A 19,190-nucleotide genomic window follows, 5' to 3' on the forward strand; every position below is an offset into this window, starting at 1 on the left:
GTTATCCGTTATGATATGAACCAAAAAAACTCTGGATATTCGTAACTCTACGAAACAAATAAAATACTAAAATACAATATCCAAAAAGAAGCAAATCACAAATACCAATACTTTTAGGAACATATGTCTAATTCAATCTGTTATATGCATATATATACATATATGTAAAGAATTATATATATACGCTATTTATGAATTAAATTTATTATATTAGGTACTAGAATTTTAAAAGTTAAATAATGTTTTATTTTTTTAATAAAATGTTATTATTAAAATTTTAAACTATTTTTAAAATCTTATTTTATTTACAGATCAAATCGGATATTCTTTAAAATTCTAAAACATTTTGGATATCTAAGTCACTCAATATCTAGGTGGCTAAAGATCGAATCGACACAAATGCTTCCAAATACCCAAATATTCGATCTGTGTCCACCCCTATTTACGGATACAATTTTATTTTCTTTATATGAAAAAATGACTAATGTCAAGGCCTTTTTTATTTAAAATTAATTTTAATTTTATCTTTCATGTATTATTTTGAACAAAATGTCATTTAATATTAATTAACAATATCTTTATATATTTGTCAACTATTTTTATATACTTTTTTACATACACATATATGTGCACCTTGATATGAGCACCTTGTAACTAAGTATTCACCACAACTGAAGCATCTAATTTTTTTGAAATTTGAAATATTTTTTCTTAATGCTTCTTTCACTACCAACCAAATTGTAGTGAAATGACTTCTCTTAATCATTTTCTTTTTCTTAAACTATTATCTGCTTAGAAACTATCATATGAAACTATTGGTTTGACACGACGACTATCTAAAATTCATAACATGAAAATAAATAAATAAATAATATTAATTTTTGGTTTTCACCGCAAAAAAATTCAAAAAATCAAAAATTTTAACCGAATAAACTAAAATGAATATTAATTTAAAATAATAATTATATTTTAGAAGATTAAAAACCAAAACAAAAACCACTATCCAAATTAAACAGATTTAATGTCTTTTTATTAAAAATAACAAAACTAATAATCACATCATGCGCAAGACGCATATTATTACCTAGTTATAACAATTAATTGGAAAGGTCTCATATGAGCGACACGTCAGCAGAAATCACTTAAATGACTTCTCAACTACTATATATGGGGATGGGGATTATCAATTTATATAATGTAATCTATGATATTTAATTTTTTCTATAAATAAATTATATTAATTCATCTATATTTAAGATGTTTAATTGTATGTTTGGAAACTTATATTAGATTGGGTTATTTTAGGGTTAGTTTCCGCTTAAAACTTTATTTAAATAAATAAAAATTAAAAACCATCAACCAATCAAATTATAACAATTAATTGAAAATATCTTCTATGAGCGATACGTCAGTAGAAATCACTTAAGTGACTTCTCAATTAATATATAGGGGATATCCTGCAATTAATAAAACTGCAAATAAAAGTGTACCACGTTATATTATCCACTTTATCCTGCACCATTTATTCCGCTGTTATCATTAGAAGTTTGAGTAACAATGTGTGATTTTTTTTGGTAAGGTGTGGTTTGCTTTGATTATTTACTTAACTTTTTAAAAAGTTACTGTATTTTCAGTTTTTGTGTTTTGCAATTTCACCAGTTTTATGTTTATACTAAAATGAATAAAATTATAATTACGTTATAGAGTTTATTGCAAACAAAAAAATGAAAATACTGTAATTAGTGTTTAATATAAGTCTTTTTAAAATACATAGGTGATGATTGTTAGTTAGGTTTCTAGATTTTGGTTTTTGGTTTTTGATTTTTAGTTTTTTGTTTTTGAATTTTAGATTTTAATTTCTCGTTTTTGATTTTGTAGTAGATTTTATTTTTTTGAAAAACATGAATGGTAATTTTAGATTTTGATTTTTAGGTTTTGATTTTTTCTTTTAAAATATAGGATGAAAATATTATCAATAGTAAAATATTCTTTCCAGAAATAATAAAATATAAAATATCATTACCAAAACACACATCAGCTTATTTAAAAAAAAATTAAAAACAAAATAATATAATTTTATGTTTAAACATCAAATTAAAATTTTAATTCATTGTTTAAACATAAGTTATATATATATATATATATATACTTTATTTTATAAACTTGTATATATAATATATTTAGAAATACGTACATATAAAGATTTAAGTAAAATGTGTAAACATATTTTTTTTTAAAAAAAATTACCATAACTATAATATATATATATATATATATATATTCATTAATGGTTAAGTACAAAAATTTAATTCTATGTGTATAATTTTAACTATATATTTTAAAATTTTAGAATTAAATAATTGTTGATAAATAATATTTAAAATTAAAAATTAAAAATTTAACGAAAATTTACAATATTTATAAAATTGTGGCAAATATAATTATACACATATGGTAATATTTAGATTATGATTTTTTAGATATTAGTTATTTGATTATTCTGTAAATATTAGGTTCTTATAAATTATTTTAAGTAAATGTGACCTAAATCAAAAAATAGGCTGGAACTATATTGTTGAAACTAAAGTTCAAAAACTATGAACATATATACATATAATAATCATATATTTATGTGTATGTGATTGTGAATATTACATAGTACTGTCATACGGTAAACACCAAGTAGAATATGTATTTGTTCTATTATTGATCTTTTGAATATATTTCTTATATTAATATTTATTAAATAAGAGTATTTATAATTTCAAAAAAATATACAAAATCATCGTTAGGCCATAAAACTAGAAAACTTGGATTTTGGCTTTTGCTTAGAAATAAGTAGTTATTCTGGAAACTAGTTTTCCTAAATTTTAAGAAATCTAAAACTCAAAAATCTTGATTGGGTCAAAAATGGTTTTTTGAAAAATCAAAAACCAAAATCTGTTTCAAAAATTACAAACAATCATCTTCGTAATGTTAATTAATGTTCAGATGGTCCACAATATATAAACATTAATTAATATCATGTAGATAAAATATTAATAGATGCATTTGTTTCAACTAAAAGAAAATTATTAACAATACGTGTGGTTCACAACTAACCACATCTTCTTACAATTTTAGATGTGATCCAAGAGGATATATGTATTTTTACTTTCTTTTTTTTTTAATTTTTTTTAATGAGAAAAAAATAAAATAAGAGAAAAAAGTTATTGAATAGTAACACATTTTTTACTCTGCATTACGTTATGCTCGGCCCGCCATACATATTCAAAACCTTAGGTTTCAAATGTTTACAAACTGCACCACACCACACCACACCACATTTAATAGTAACTACATATACATAGATATATATATGTTTTTTTTCTACTATTAAGACTGCACTGTAATTGTTAGGCATGTTGCCCTCCAGATTTATTATGCCAATAAAATTTTGATTTGGTCAGAAAAATCTAGTTTTAGTTTAGAGTTTTGTGTGTTTTCTCGTATAAAATTTTTATGTTTGACATTTTTCCTATAGATAACTTATAAAAATTAAATGAATTTGTATGAACGGATAAAAATCCAAAAAGTGCGAATGGACCAAAACCTAATGAACAAAATAATTTTTTTGACAAAGCGGAGCAGGTAATACGTAAATAGTTACGAATATTTGAACTTTCGAATACTTACAATTTCACAAATAATAACGGATCAAAATTGAATATCAAAGCGGATCACGGACATTTAGAATTTTCTGAATATCCACTCTGCTCAACTCCACTCATCCTCACTTGTTTGCTAGAGGAGTAAACAAAAGTTTGGAAGCACGTTGGCTAAAAGCCAAGCAAAAGAAAACATGCAACAGTTTTGTTAATATACACAGACAGTTCACGACGTTTTATTATGGAAAACAGCGCAACGTTCACTGTTTTAGATCCAAACATCGTGCTGTCGTTTTCAGAGATAATTGAAACAAGACAACATCTATGTTCTCTGAAATCTACAAAAAGAAAAATCCATTTCCAAATCCAATCAGACAGTAAGTCCTTTCAGAAATGGAAGCAAAGAAGAGGCATGAATATGCTGCGGATTTATCTTCCATAAAGGAAGCTAATGAACGTATCAAGCCGTACATACACAAAACTCCAGTGCTAACATCTGAGTCCTTGAATTCAATCTCTGGAAGAAGCTTGTTCTTTAAGTGCGAGTGCTTTCAGAAAGGGTGAGGCTTTGCTTATTATCTTCTTAAAGTTTCTCTCTTTTTGTTCTCAGTATTAAGTAATCCCTTCTCTGTTTATTGTGTGAAAAACAAGTGGAGCTTTCAAGTTTCGTGGAGCATGCAATGCTGTCTTGGCTCTTGGTGCTGAACAAGCAGCCAAAGGGGTTGTAACACACAGCAGGTTCTCTACTATCTTCTTGATTTGTGTGTTTATAGCTAATGATACACTTAGTAGTAATTGTATTCACTTGTTAGTCTCTTGCTTGCTGTTGAGTTTTGTTGTACCAGTGGAAACCATGCTGCTGCGTTGTCTTTGGCTGCGAAGATGCAGGGGATCCCTGCGTATATCGTTGTACCAAAAGGTGCTCCGAAGTGCAAAGTAGATAATGTGATCCGTTATGGTGGTAAGGTTATATGGAGTGAAGCAACAATGTCTTCTAGAGAGGAAGTAGCTTCCAGAGTTTTGCAGGAAACAGGTTCTGTTCTCATCCACCCATATAATGATGGACGCATCATAAGGTACTTCGCTTTTCTTGATACTAATGATTCAAAAATTGTATGAATCTTCAAATCTTATGCATAGTTCTTTGAACAGTGGTCAGGGTACTGTTGCGTTGGAACTGTTGGAGCAAATCCAAGAGATTGACACTATAATTGTGCCGATAAGCGGGGGTGGTTTGATCTCTGGTGTGGCGCTGGCTGCTAAGTCAATTAAGCCGAGCATCCGGATTATAGCAGCTGAACCAAAAGGAGCTGATGATGCGGCTCAGTCTAAGGTTGCTGGTAGAATCATCACTTTACCTGTGACTAATACCATAGCGGATGGCCTTCGTGCTTCTCTAGGAGACTTAACATGGTACCTCTAATCCTTAATTCTATAGAACATAAAATGTTTTCTGAAAACATGTTTTTTTTTTCTTTCTATTAGGCCGGTAGTGAGAGATATGGTAGATGATGTTGTAGTTTTGGAGGATAGGGAGATAATTGAAGCCATGAGAATGTGTTATGAAATGCTGAAAGTCTGTGTGGAACCAAGTGGTGCCATTGGCCTAGCAGCAGTTTTATCAACTAGTTTCCGTAGCAATCCTTGTTGGAAAGATTGTAAAAATATAGGGATTGTACTCTCAGGAGGTAATGTCGATTTGGGTGTTCTGTGGGATTCATTTAAGAGTTCAGTGTAATTAAACATCTTGGTTACTGCATTTGTTTCACTACTTCTTCGATATCGATGTGAGAATTGTCTGTAGAATTTTGAACAAAAGGATTCATGTTCTTGCAAGAAACTCCGCCTTAGTACAGAGTCCAAAGAGAAGAAAGCAATGTGTTGTAGAGTTTATTGCTTTTATGGATTGTCTCTTGGCACATGGATCATCTTCTTCTTTTGGTATCACCTTACCTCTTATGTGCTACACTAAATGCTCTAATAAGATCTCTGAGGAGACAATGTATTTTATTTCTACAAGCATTATCTCCTAGCCTAACCTTCTTTTCAGTTTGTATAGCATACTGCTGTCTTTGTCACGACGATTGCTTGAGGATTCGTAAACAGACAAATAAATGTATTATAAACTCTTCGCCCTTAAAAGAAGTAAAAGAAACATAGAATTGGTAGAACCTAGATTTCTAACAGACAGTAGTTGTTACTTGTTAAAGAAAAAACAGCACGGTGGTGTCATAAAACTATAACCCAAAAAGATCGTTATACTGCCGCAACTGAAACTCCCAGCCCTAGAGAGGATCAACGCATAGTCTTGACCACTTCAGTTTCAAACCATGGCATAGACATTGGGTAACTTGAACGCTCAGAAGGCATTGGCTGATTATGCAGAATCCTGATAAGAAGCTTGAAGCAGAATCTATCATCCGAGGCATCGCCTGTGGTTGTCTTTGGTGGCTCTTATGGTGGAAGTAAGCTCACACCCACTTCTCTTAGTGGAATGATAACTTCTAATTGGTTAACTATCATTCCTTATAAACTATGTTATGTTGTGTGTTATGTCTTGGGACAGTGCTTCCGGCGTGGTTCAGGTTCAAGTATCCCACATATGTAGGAGATGGATTACATCCCTCCACAAGGCCCATCGAATAACAAGGTCTAGCCCATCGAATTACAAGGTCTAGCCCAACAAGCTGCAATTTTATTCGCCTCGGCGAGTAAAGTTGTCAGCTAGGTCCTAGAGTGCTTTTAGCCGATGACCAAGCCGACCAAAAGCACCCGGCTCGGAGGAACTCCACCAAAGCCCGTATATTCGGCCTTCTCAAGTTAAGGCCCAAAAGGAGACCGGATTTAGAGCACACAAGGACGGAAATCCTATAAAGGGAGAGGAGGCAACAACAAGAAGGAGATCAACACTTTTACACACACACTAAGCGGCTAGATCTAGGGTTTCAATCTCTCTTTACTTCTAATCGCTTGTATCTCTTCCGGTTAGCTCTATGAGCTCCGGTTTGCCTCATTAATTTCTTATCACCCTTGTAACCCTCTGATCAGATCTAATTAAACGTCTTTAGTCATCCCATTTTTGAGTTCTTTCAACCTAGTCGATTGAATCCCGTACAAACGATTGGCCCCACCGTGGGGCTGGCTAAAGTAACGTTCTAGGTCTACATGGCTCAAGATGACGCCACCTTCGGCGCTCCAGGCGTAGAACCAACCCCTACGCCTGAAGCCGCTCCACCAATCCCCGCAGACTTCATGAGCTCCGTCATGGCTCGATTCGCTCGACAAGATGAAGTTCAAAAGGCGACCAACGACCAGCTAGCTGCTTTGGTCGCAGCACTCACCGCTCCAGACGGCCAAACGAGCCGTCCCCAGATGATACGCTGTCGCCTATTCAACACAAACCCTACGACGACGGGTGGTGACCACATCTCAGATGACTCGGAACCTAACGAAACCTTTCCCGCCGATGCTCCCCAGATAGGACCAGATCTCGCAACCATACGCGATATCGCCGAGCTCAAACTCAGCTTTCAGCAAATGAGCTCGTAGATCCATCAAGCTACCAGTGCGGCTCCACAGATCGAGAGTGTACTCGCCGCAACCTCGCGAACCCCTTTTACTAGCGCACTAACCAATGTGAAAATCAGGAAGATAGAGAAGCTGCGCCTACCAGAGTACAAGCCCGGCGGAGACCCGGTGGAACACATGACGGCTTTCAATATCGAGATGGCACGGGCTCGACTCTCCGATGAAGAAAGGGATGCAGGCTACTGTCAACTGTTTGTCGAGACTCTCCACGAGCAAGCCCTGACCTTGTTCTCTCAACTAGAGGAGAACTCAATCGGAAACTTCCGTGACTTATCAGCGGCTTTCCTCAAGATGTACATTATGTTCACAAAGCGCAATGCTACTGCTTCTAGCCTGTGGAACCTCAACCAAACCAAAGATCATAGCCTCCGCGACTACATGGAGCAGTTCAAAGCAGTAGTCTCGAGGATTGCAATCCCAGATGACATCGCTATCGATGCCCTGAGAAACACATTGTGGTTCTGCTCTAAGTTCCGAGAAGATCTATACCAAAATCCAACCACCTCGCTCCAAGACGCTATCGCTCGTTCTCACAACTTCATCCTAATTGAAGAAGATACAAAGGCGATCATCAGCAAGATGAACGCGGCGAAAACGCCAGCGACTAAAAATGCCGACACGCAAGCAGAACCGCGTCAGCATGCTCCTAGCGATAAGAACAGCCGTAAAGACGGTTACATGTATATCGTCAAAGAGAACAACGTACCGATTTCGACCATGGTAGTCCGAGGAGAAGGGTGGAACAAATGGGTAAGAGAGCTCGACTCATCTGGCGAACCAACTGATACTGTCTGCGTGACTCAACCTGCAGTGGCAGCAGGTCCGACAGCAGGCCCTTCCAGAACCGTCGATCTCTCCAAACATTGCAAATATCACGACGTCAAAGGGCATGATACGATGGAGTGTAAATCACTCTATGCGCACTATCTCTCGTCTCTCGCCAGCGGCGACTTCAAATTCGAGCCCCTAAAAGCTAAGCCCAAAAACGGCAAAAGCTGGAGCAAGAATAAAGAGAGAAGAGCCCAGCGCAAAGCTACCGGCAAAGGCCGACAAAACGAAACACAGCAGCAAGATGAAGAAAAGGCCCCCAAGGACGACGGTGAAGACGACTCCTCTGCTGACGAAGAACAGCCGGCTAACCGCAGGTGCATAGAGGTTATACTTTCTCAACAAACCTTATCGTCAGACGACGAGAACGACGACGCGCCTATACCCGGAGATCTGAGAGATGTTCTCAAACGAAAGCTTGAGTCGAAGGACGACAACAGCTCCGAAAATACTTATCTTCGGCTAACGCTGAACGCAAGGAAGTCTCAGCGTATCTCGACCGGTGATCCTGATCCCAAAGAGCATATGACACGTCTCAGCGGCGATCTTCGAGACAAACTCACCGCCAGCATGTGCGATCTTCGCGTTCTCCTCAACCGCTCGAAGCCGACAGATCTCCGGAGACAGTTGGAACAAACTAAGACGCCAGACAACCCTACGCTGTCGCAAAACGACGACAACGCATCAGCTGACCTGCACGCCTTTTTAAACTCCAAGCGAGTAAAAACAAAACAGCGACTAAACGTCATTATGGGCGGTTCTCCTCCCTGTGGAAATTCTGTTCGCTCCGTCAAGGATTACCGCCGGCAGGTCACGACTTCGCACAGGTGGCCAACTAGATCACCAAATCATCCTCCGATAACCTTCTCGCCTGATGACACCGCCGGGATTCACATCCCCCACAACGATCATCTTCTTGTCGTTCTCGGAATTGGAGAGTATGACGTCACGAAAGTACTTATCGATACGAGAAGCTCCGTTGATCTCATCTTCCTAGGAACGCTGCAAAAGATGGGAGTGGACCTCGACGACATTAAGGCATCATCCAGAACATTAACCGGCTTCAATGGATCTTCTGAAACGATACTGGGGACGATCCGTCTTCCAGTACGTGCATGCGGTGTTACTCGAACAATCAAGTTCGCTGTTGTAAGCACGAAGGCACCTTATCATGCGATACTTGGAACCCCGTGGATACACTCGATGCAAGCAATCCCGTCTACTTACCACCAATGCATCAAGTTTTCCGGTACGGACGACGCAATTAAAACGTTGCGAGGAGATCAGAAGGCCGCCCGAGACCTATTGATCGCCACTGTTAAGCTCCAATGTTCTTCTCTACCTGTCAACTCTGTCTCTCCCCCGATCTCCAAAGTTTGCCCCCAGAAAGACGAAGTTCTTGAGTTGCCCATCGACGACACAGACCCGAACCGAACGGCACGAATCAGTGCATATCTATCTAAGGATATGCAGCGGTCGATCCTCGACTTCCTCAAGGAGAATGTATCTACGTTCGCATGGTCCATGGCGGACATGAAAGGAATTGACCCAGCGATAACAACGCACGAGCTTAATGTCGACCCAACCTTCAAGCCCATTCGACAAAAGAGACGAAAGCTTGGTCTTGACAGGTCTAAAGCTGTGAACGAAGAGGTCGAACGGCTACTCGGTGCCGGCTCAATCGCTGAGGTACGTTACCCTGAGTGGTTAGCAAACTCAGTGGTGGTCAAGAAGAAGAACGAGAAGTGGCGCGTCTGCGTCGACTTCACCGACCTAAATAAATCCTACCAAAAGGACAACTACCCTCTTCCCAATATCGACCGTCTAGTCGAATCCACCGCCGGGAATGAGATGATCACGTTCATGGATGATTTCTCCGGATACAATCAGATCATGATGCAGCCTGATGATCGCGAGAAAACGGCCTTTATCACAGATAGGGGAACCTACTGCTATAAGGTCATGCCGTTCGGCTTAAAGAACGCAGGGGCAACTTACCAACGACTCGTGAACAAAATGTTCGCAGATAAGCTGGGCGACACCATGGAAGTATACATTGATGACATGCTTGTTAAGTCGCTACACGCCGCCGATCACCTCCGCCATCTACGAGATTAGTTCGAAACTCTCAACAAGTATGACATGAAATTAAATCCGGCGAAGTGTACTTTTGGAGTTTCCTCAGGTGAATTCCTCGGTTACATCGTAACACAACGAGGAATCAAAGCCAACCCGAAGCAGATCTCAGCGGTCCTGAACCTCCCAAGTCCAAAAAACAGTAGAGAAGTCCAACGGCTCACGGGTCAGACTGATGCACTCAATCGGTTCATCTCTCGATCTACCGACAAGTGTGTACCATTCTACGATTTCCTACGCGGCAATAAGAAGTTTATCTGGGACGAGAAGTGCGAAGAAGCATTTTCTCAACTCAAACAATATCTGACACCACCGCCTGTACTCGCCAAGCTGGATGTCGGGGACGTTCTATCCCTTTACGTCGCGGTATCCCCCGCAGCAGTCAGCAGTGTTCTAATAAAGGAAGACCGCGGCGAGCAAAAGCCAGTCTTCTCCACAAGCAGGCGTATGACAGGACCAGAAACGCGATACCCAACTCTGGAGAAGATGGCGCTGGCCGTCGTCGAAGCGGCAAGAAAGCTCCGCCTGTATTTGCAGTCACATTCGGTGGAGGTACTGACCGACCAGCCCCTCCGAACAATACTTCAGAACACCAACCGGTCCGGAAGACTAACGAAGAGGGCTATCGAACTCGGTGAGCTTGATATCACTTACAAGAACCGAACGGCAGCAAAGTCCCAGGTCCTTGCGGATTTCTTAGTTGAACTGGCTCCGGAACTGGAGCAAGACTTCGCACTCCCGAACCCAAACTGGACCCTTCATGTTGACGGATCTTCAACCAACAAGGGCGCAGGGGCCGGGGTCCAGTTACAGTCCCCGACCGGAGAATTGATCAGACAGTCTTTTAGCTTCGGCTTCCCAGCGTCGAACAACGAGGCAGAATATGAATCTTTGATCGCCGGACTCCGCTAAGCGAAAACTGTCAAGGCCAAACGTCTAAGCGCCTACTGCGACTCACAGCTAGTCGCTAGTCAGTTCAGTGACGACTACGACGCCCGCAACGACCGAAGGGATGCTTACCTCAAGATATTCCAATGGTTAGCAGCAGAGTTCGAATTCTTCGAACTCATCAAAGTCCCCAGAGGAGAGAACGTCTGCACCGACGCCCTCGCAGCCCTTGGCAGCAAGCTTCGAGATCAGGTTAAACGAACCATCCCAATACACCGAATTGAGAAGCCAAGTATTGACACCTCGACCGACCAAACGATCATCGTGGCGCCGGTCACCGACCATGGGACTGGTCACGAGATCACCACGCCAGATACCGAAGGGTTCGACCCCGACTGGAGAACGGAGTTCATCGACTATCTTATCAGGGAAGAAATCCTAGCTGAGAAATGGGCTGCACGCCGACTAAAAACACGCAGTGCCCATTACGTCATCTTAGATGATGAACTCCATCGATGGACCGCGCGTAAGGTACTCCTTAAGTGCATTCATGGCGACGAAACCGTAAGAGTTATGGCTGAAACACACGAGAGCGCTGGAGGCAACCATTCAGGCTGTCAAGCCTTGGCAATCAAAGTGAGAAGCCTAGGCTTCTTCTGGCCGACGATGAACGCAGACTGCGAGTCCTACGCTAGACGTTGCGACAAATGCCATCGGCACGCACCAAGTATCCATTGCCCGACTAAAATGTTACGAACGACAACAACACCATATCCATTCATGCGATGGGCAATGGACATCATACGACCGCTTCCCAGTTCCCGACAACAACGTTTCGTTCTAGTCCTCACTGACTACTTCACGAAGTATATCGAGGCTGAAGCCTTCGCTCAAGTCACGGACAAAGAAGTCCGCGGCTTCGTATGGAAGAACATTATATGCCGCCACGGTCTACCTTATGAAATTGTTACTGATAACGGATCGCAGTTCATGTCATGCAACTTCAAAGAATTCTGCAGCAAATGGGACATCCGATTAAGCCCTTCCACCCCTCGCTACCCGCAAGGAAATGGCCAAGCGGAATCCTCCAACAAGCTTATCATTGACGGCATCAAGAAACGCCTAGATCTGAAGAAAGGAAATTGGTCCGATGAACTCGACAGAGTCCTGTGGAGTCACCGCACGACACCAAGAGGTTCGACTAAATCAACACCTTTCTCCCTTGCATACGGTGTCGAGGCTATGGCCCCCGCAGAGGTCAACGTTACAAGCCTCCGACGTTCAAAGATGCCCTAGTACATAGTACTCAACATGGAGATGATGCTCGACGCCCTCGACGAGATCGAAGAGCGTAGGGACCAAGCTCTGCTCCGGATCCAAAACTATCAGCATCAAATAGAGAGCTACTATAACAAAAAGGTTCGGGCCAGACCCCTCGAACTCGGCGACTTCGTCATGCGTAAAGTGTTCGAGAACACTAAGGAACTTAACGCCGGCAAACTCGGCGTTAGATGGGAAGGACCTTACAAAATCGTCAAAGTCGTCAAACCAGGCGTCTACCGGCTTGAAACATCGTGCGGAGAAGAAGTGCCTCGAGCGTGGAACTCAATGCACTTTCGCCGTTTCTACTCGTAGGAACGACAAACCTAAGACGCCGCAAAAAAAAAAAAAAGCCGAGTAGATGCCCCTCCGCGGTCACTTCCACTCAACCGAGTAAATGCGCTTCAAACAACCACTTTTACTCGGGTAAAACGAACTACGAATGGCTTGATCCTCAACCGAGGTACATAGACAGCCTTAACCAGTCCAGCTGTAACAACACCAAAGTCAAAAACTTTGTTTTGGTCTCAATCGACCAGCGAAGGATCGATGAACCTCGCCCGTCGTAGGACAGTCATCGCCTCAAGTGATTCCCATACCACCAACAGGCAGTACGCGGACACTCACACCCCACCACTCAGCTATGCCCTGATCAGACACTTAGCTGAAGGACCCAACGGTCGCAAGTCACCTATGCCTCAGGCGCATTGACCGACCAAAAATAGTGAAATCTATACCTTTTTTCGATTGACGAGTAAAGGATTAGCTACCCAAAGACTCGACTGTCACTGAAAAAATGGATAAGAGAACCTTTCTCTCTTAAACTTGGTCTCTCGTCTTTCGGAATTGAATAGCGTCCTTAGACATTATCTCAACCAAAACGCGACGAGGATTGATAAAGTCCCTTAACGGCTTGTTTCGTTATCTATTTGCAAAAATTAAGAATCAAGGACATATCGTTCCTAACCAAACACGCTACGAAACTTTCAGGCGAATTGAAACTTACTTAAAACATTGCAAATACAGATAAGAAACAACACATGGACCTAAAGCTTGCTTAAAATAGCAACTCGCCGATAAGATAAAAATGTGTCTAAGCATACAACAAAAGGGCCCATTAGGACCACAAATACATTCCGGCAGGAAACACCAAAAAATATATATATATATATATATGGTCTAAGTAAAATACAACATCGACGGAGGGTCAAGCAGCGGAATCTTGTTTGTTCCCGTTCAGCACACTCAGAGCAGGAGGATCCTCGGGATCTTCAGCAACAGAAACAATCCAGCCCTCCACTCGAGCAGGAACAGGAACAAGAATCGGGCCCTCCACTTGAGCAGGAACAGGAACGAGAAGATCCGCGTTAGAGGACGGGATGCTCGAGGCGCTCCCTTTCTCGATCTCACTTGTTGTCTCTTCCTCGTTGGGTTTTGGCGACGGCGTCTTCTCAGCTCGGTCGCCCTCATCCTCCTCATCCTCTCGTCCCTTGGAGGAAGTATCAGAGACTAGAACAGGGTCTTCAATGCCCACAATCTCAGAGACTAGAACAGGGTCTTCAATGCCCACACCATCTGTCTCGGGGTTATCTTTCTCGGGGCTCTCCTTGAGGTTATCTTTCTCGGAACTCTCCTCGAGGGTATCTTTCTCCGGAACCGCAGCGTGTTCTATCGGGGCCGACGTGATGTCAACCATCGGCTCTTCAAACGACTCCTCGACGATCTCGCGGGAGGTAATGAGCTGAGAAGCCGTCTCCGACCTGATCAGATCCACGTTCGATCCATACGGATCAAACGATGCCCAAAACCTTTCCTCCACAAAGCGAGAAGGAAGAAGTAGCGGAGAGAGAGTAAGATCGCTGTCTGACAGCGGATTCACACGAAGATTGGTGGCCTCAGCCTCATGAAGCTTCTCCTGCTCGACGAAGACATCTATCATCTCTTGCGGGATCTCTGTCCCGCTGCCCTTTATCATCTCAAGGCATTTCCTCGTTCCTGAAGCTTGCCCGTATAAATTCTTTGCCTTTCCAAAGGCGTCTAGGCGAGTAAGGTAGTCGCGCACGCGACCAAAGCAACGATTCGCCTTGTCGGTCATAGCAGCATGGACCCTTTCCCTCTCGCGAGTAACTTCCAAGCTCCGCGAATCCTTCAGGCGTTGCCTCTCCTTGATCAATTTCTCCACCGCAGCATCCCTCTTTGCGAGAAGCTCAGCCTTCTCCTTCGCGAGTGCCGCAGTAGCTTGCTCCAAGCGAGTCTTTTCTCGGGCAAGCTCTTTCTTTGAAGCCCTATCAGACTTAAGCTTGCCTTCAAGCTCCTCGAATTTTACTCGAAGAACTTCTTTCTCTTTAGCAGCCTTGTCATTGGCTTTCTCGTGCTCGGCCCTCACCCTCTCAATCACCTTCAACCTCGCCTGAGCAAGCTTTTGCGAGGCTCCCAATTGGACCATCGTCTGCTTCAGAGTGTTATCATACTTCTCGACGAGAAACTTCATGCTCCCGTCAATCTGCAGAACAACAAGATAGAACTGATCAAAGTGACTTAAGCTACGTATTCGACAGAAGGATAAAAGAATAGCACATTACCCGTTTTCTCACGAAGGCAGCATCAATATACTCGTCTTTAAAGTAAAGGTCTTCTATCTGCGGCAGCTCCTTCGTTCCACCACGAATCTGGTGCGTCAGTTCCGCGCACTGAAGGGGATTAAAGATTAAAGAAGTTTTCTCGTCATAAGAAAAATTGACACAGCCGGGGAACTCAATTCTCCCTCTCTTCGCGAGGGAACCTTCAGAACGAGAGCCTTTTCTCGCAGACGAATCAGGAGCAGACCTCTCGCTCGCAGCAGACTCACTCCCAGAACCACTCCCTCGCGCTGAGACATTTCTCTTCTTCTCCGAAGGGGTTTCGGGAGTAACACTACCTCTCCTGGCGACATCGACGAGAGTCGTTTCAACAGCAGAAGGACGCGGCTCCGCTTCAACTGACTTCTTCTTCGTTTTCATTTTTGGATGATCCTCAGGCATCGCCTCGACCGGGTCTGTCTCGACGAGATCCTCTGCAGCGCCTTCTCGCCCTCCTGCTGGCGCCTCGTCTTGATCGACAGAGGAAGTAGCCCCTTCGCGAGGCCTCTTCTTTCCTACCTTTTTCTTCCTCGCCTCCGAACCCTCAGAAGTTTCATCGAGAGAAGCGGTCTCTTCAAGAGGAGCCTCGTCAGTTGCTTTCCTCTTTGCTTTCTTGCTCTTCTTCTTCTTTTTGGGACTCGAAGCAGAATGCTCTGCCCCAACGCCCTCATCGACTAAACTGGATGCTCTCTCCTTGGAAGCTCCACCACCTTCGGAAGCTCCACCGCCTTCGGAGCTGGTCGATTCTGGCACGTTAGCATGAGTCGCTTCTTCGAAAGCAATTGCAGCTTCCCCTTCAATAAAGCGCTCAAGTCCGAAACTCCATCCATCTCTCTAGCTTTGTCTAGGAGCTTCTGTTGTTTCCGAGTAAAAAAGGACATGCGCGACTTACGGGGCCCAAGAACACAAGGAAGCCTCGATTCCCAATCAACTGCAAACAAGAAGACCGAAACATAAACTCAATACGAATCATCAACAAGTCTTCGCAACTGATCCTAAGGAAAATCCCTGCGACAAACTTACCTCTGGCAATTCTGGCCTGTTGACGACATATCCACTCTCGACTAAGGTCCGGCCAACGGAGGTGGCTATGCGTTGCGATCGCCTGCGCGCTTTCAAAGAATTTCTCCGGATATGCGATCGTATTCGGATGGTGAACTGTAAAAACAAAGAAGGCAAAGTCAGAATCAACGAATAGAAAGCGAGTCCAACGGATAATCTCTACCAAGTTCTTTATTCCATAGAACGCGGTAGTCATCCCCCGGTGGTTCTTCGAAAGCATGCTCGTCTGACTTGATATAAAAGTACAAACGTTGCCAATCTTGCATCTTGTTCGGATGATCGATCAAGACGTTGTAGTTCGCACGCATCTTCACCGAGAAAATCCCGTTAGGCTCAGCCTTCGTGAAAGTCAACTCCTCGAACACTTCCACACTCATCGAGATATCTATCTCCGCCGCCATAACCATCAACATGACGGCTATACGCAACGACCCGTTCAACATCTGAGAGATGGCGATGTCCCGACAAAACGCGTACGACGTCACCAACCGCGGGATTGGAAACCAAAGCTTCGTATGATCTCCAAAGTAGGACTCGTACACGCATTGATAACCAACTGGAGGCGACCAAGGCCGTTGTTCGGTAGATGGGATGATGTATGTAACGCCGGCGCCACCATTCTCCCTTAGCAAATCCTTCACAGTCTTGTGAGAGGAGCAAGAACCGAACACGTTCCCCCACGACTGAGCCCGTGGGTCACGCAGCAATTCAGGCGGAAGCTGATAAAGTTCGTCAAAGATCCTGCCGGGATGATAGATCGTGGGACGGCAATCTATCTGGTCGAAGCGAACCCTCCGACGAACTCGTCTCGAAGGTCTCAGAGCTCGACTCGATGCTTCAGAACCACTCCGCTCAGAACCTATCGAGGCATCACTTCGATCCTCCCCACTGTTCCTACTACCGCTCGTGCCACTGCCACCACTGACTTCGATGCGACCAGCGGCTTCCTCGCGCGTTTGCCTATGGGAGTCGGCGACTAAAAGGCGCTGAGATAAACTCATATTTTCTGTATCCCGTAGAGCGTCTCGATGTATCAAATTGAACTCATCCAGCGGACTACCACTCGCCGTCACATCCCTAGCCGGACTCGGAGAGGTAGCAATGTCCTTCCCCTTCTCCTCTCGTGACAAACGACTTTTCAAAGTCATGCTTCACGGTCTGGGGACGACTAAACCGACGAACCAAGCGAACAAGCTAACTCGCCAAATGACGTATCTAGAGAGAGAAAATAAAAGTAGAGAGAAGGGAGAGAAAGCGGAATACCTGAGCCTGCAGAGAAGAATGACGAAAGTGAAAGGGAGGGACCTATTTATAGGAAAGACGAAGGCACACTTCCCAAACGCAATCATTAGGTCTAGAAGAGCCTAAATGGGCCTCAAGGGCCGCCTACATATCCAGAAACCTACTCGCGATGGTTCGATTTCTCGCCTAAACTGGTTTCCGGTTGAACAGCCAAACCAAAATCAATCTCTGATTTTTGATCTAAACTGGTTCTCGCCCAAACCGGTCTCCGGTTAAATAGCAAAACCGGTTCTACCATTTCACAGTTCGCGAGTAACCTTCCGCCCGACTAAAACTTGCCTTCCATCACGAAGACAACAAGAATGGGGTAGGCGAGTCATGATGAACTTTACTCGAGCGACTAAACGCGTCCAACAATGGCCAGAGAGACAAGAGAAAGAGATACTTTATGTCGACTCCGAGTAAAATCAACATGCGACTAAAAATGCCTAACAACGATCAGGAAGACCGACTAACAGCGAGGTGCTCCTCACGCTAGAACCTGTTATCCGAACGAATCTGACCCACAAATTCACTGAGACCCCTACGTTGCTCACAAGTGGACTGGGGGGACTTATTGTAGGAGATGGATTACATCCCTCCACAAAACCCATCGAATAACAAGGTCTAGCCCAACAAGCTGTAAACTTACTCGGCTCGCGCGAGTAAAGTTGTCACCTCGGTCCTAGAGTGCTTTTAGCCGATGACCAAGCCGACCAAAAGCACCCGGCTCGGAGGAACTCCACCAAGGCCCGTATACTCAGCCTTCTCAAGTTAAGGCCCAAAAGGGGACCGGATTTAGGGCACACAAGGACGGAAAGCCTATAAAGGGAGAGGAGGCAACAACAAGAAGGGGATCGATACTTTTACACACACACTAAGCGGCTAGATCTAGGGTTTCAATCTCTCTTTACTTCTAATCGCTTGTATCTCTTCCGGTTAGCTTTACGAGCTCCGGTTTGCCTCCTTGATTTCTTGTCACCCTTGTAACCCTCTGATCAGATCTAATAAAACGTCTTTAGTCATCCTATTTTCGAGTTCTTTCAACCTAGTCGACTGAATCCCGTACAAAAAACATAGCAATTGGAGCATTAGCATCTTATGCTCCAATTCTTCATTTCGATAACATTGTGCCATTGACAAGCTTCTACGATGCCATTTATCAGGATTTCAAGGTGATGTATGCTCTGTTACCGGGAAATATCATCCACAAGTATTGTTCAAAGTTTACACATCTGATGCAAAACAAAACTGGTCTAGACAAGAAGAGATTACTTGATGACACACTTTGGCATAAAAATGATTATTCTCACCTGCTCCACGAGATAACCAGGCAGCTACGAAAGGTGATCCGGAGTGGCTGAAAGAGTAGAGGAGGCAAGAGGTGGTTATTATATAGAAAATAGAAATAGATCAGTGAGGGAGTATTACAGAGATTTGAAAGAGGAAGAGTAGATTTAAGAAGGCCAATATAAAACCAAAAAGTTCACTACACCAGATTAACAAATAAAGATCTTGTGTGTGAGTTTTTATCATTTAGTTTGTGATTCAGTTTAATTGTTAGAAATCAAAACTCGCTGTTATGAAATAATACAAGGATTTTGAGTGAAAGATGTGAAAACTAAAAGAAAAGCAAGAGAACTCAGCATTTTAACAACACAAAGAATCATCATGATCTTACTGTTTCAAAGCTGGCTGAATTTACACAACGGATTTTGATCAAACAAATAATTTTTGTCAGATTGAAGAAATCTTTTCACCTGGAAGAGGTTGAGTGGTTTGGCCAGTGAAAGAATATATGCATAACTGAAAGAGAGAGAAT

At 42.7% G+C, this 19,190-nt stretch overlaps 1 protein-coding gene across 1 annotated transcript; it reads left to right on the forward strand.

Annotated features, from left to right (window-relative positions):
• The first annotated feature begins 3,974 nt into the window (after positions 1 to 3,974).
• LOC106396929 (serine racemase) lies at positions 3,975 to 5,427 on the forward strand. Its single transcript, XM_013837441.3, has 5 exons — positions 3,975 to 4,207; positions 4,299 to 4,385; positions 4,493 to 4,723; positions 4,800 to 5,060; positions 5,133 to 5,427. Exons 1-5 carry the CDS (start codon positions 4,041 to 4,043, stop codon positions 5,383 to 5,385), a joined length of 999 nt encoding a protein of 332 aa, XP_013692895.1. The 5' UTR covers positions 3,975 to 4,040; the 3' UTR covers positions 5,386 to 5,427.
• The last annotated feature ends 13,763 nt before the right edge of the window (positions 5,428 to 19,190 follow it).

Source organism: Brassica napus, chromosome C2 (genome assembly GCF_020379485.1).
Source record: "Brassica napus cultivar Da-Ae chromosome C2, Da-Ae, whole genome shotgun sequence".
In the NCBI taxonomy this organism is placed as follows: domain Eukaryota; kingdom Viridiplantae; phylum Streptophyta; class Magnoliopsida; order Brassicales; family Brassicaceae; genus Brassica; species Brassica napus.

Coding starts and splice junctions, on each gene's coding strand:
- LOC106396929 (XM_013837441.3), top strand. CDS start 4,041: ATGGAAGCAAAGAAGAGGCATGAATATGCTGCGGATTTATCTTCCATA. Junction 4,208..4,298: donor TGCGAGTGCTTTCAGAAAGG/GTGAGGCTTTGC, acceptor GTGAAAAACAAG/TGGAGCTTTCAAGTTTCGTG. Junction 5,061..5,132: donor TCTCTAGGAGACTTAACATG/GTACCTCTAATC, acceptor TCTTTCTATTAG/GCCGGTAGTGAGAGATATGG.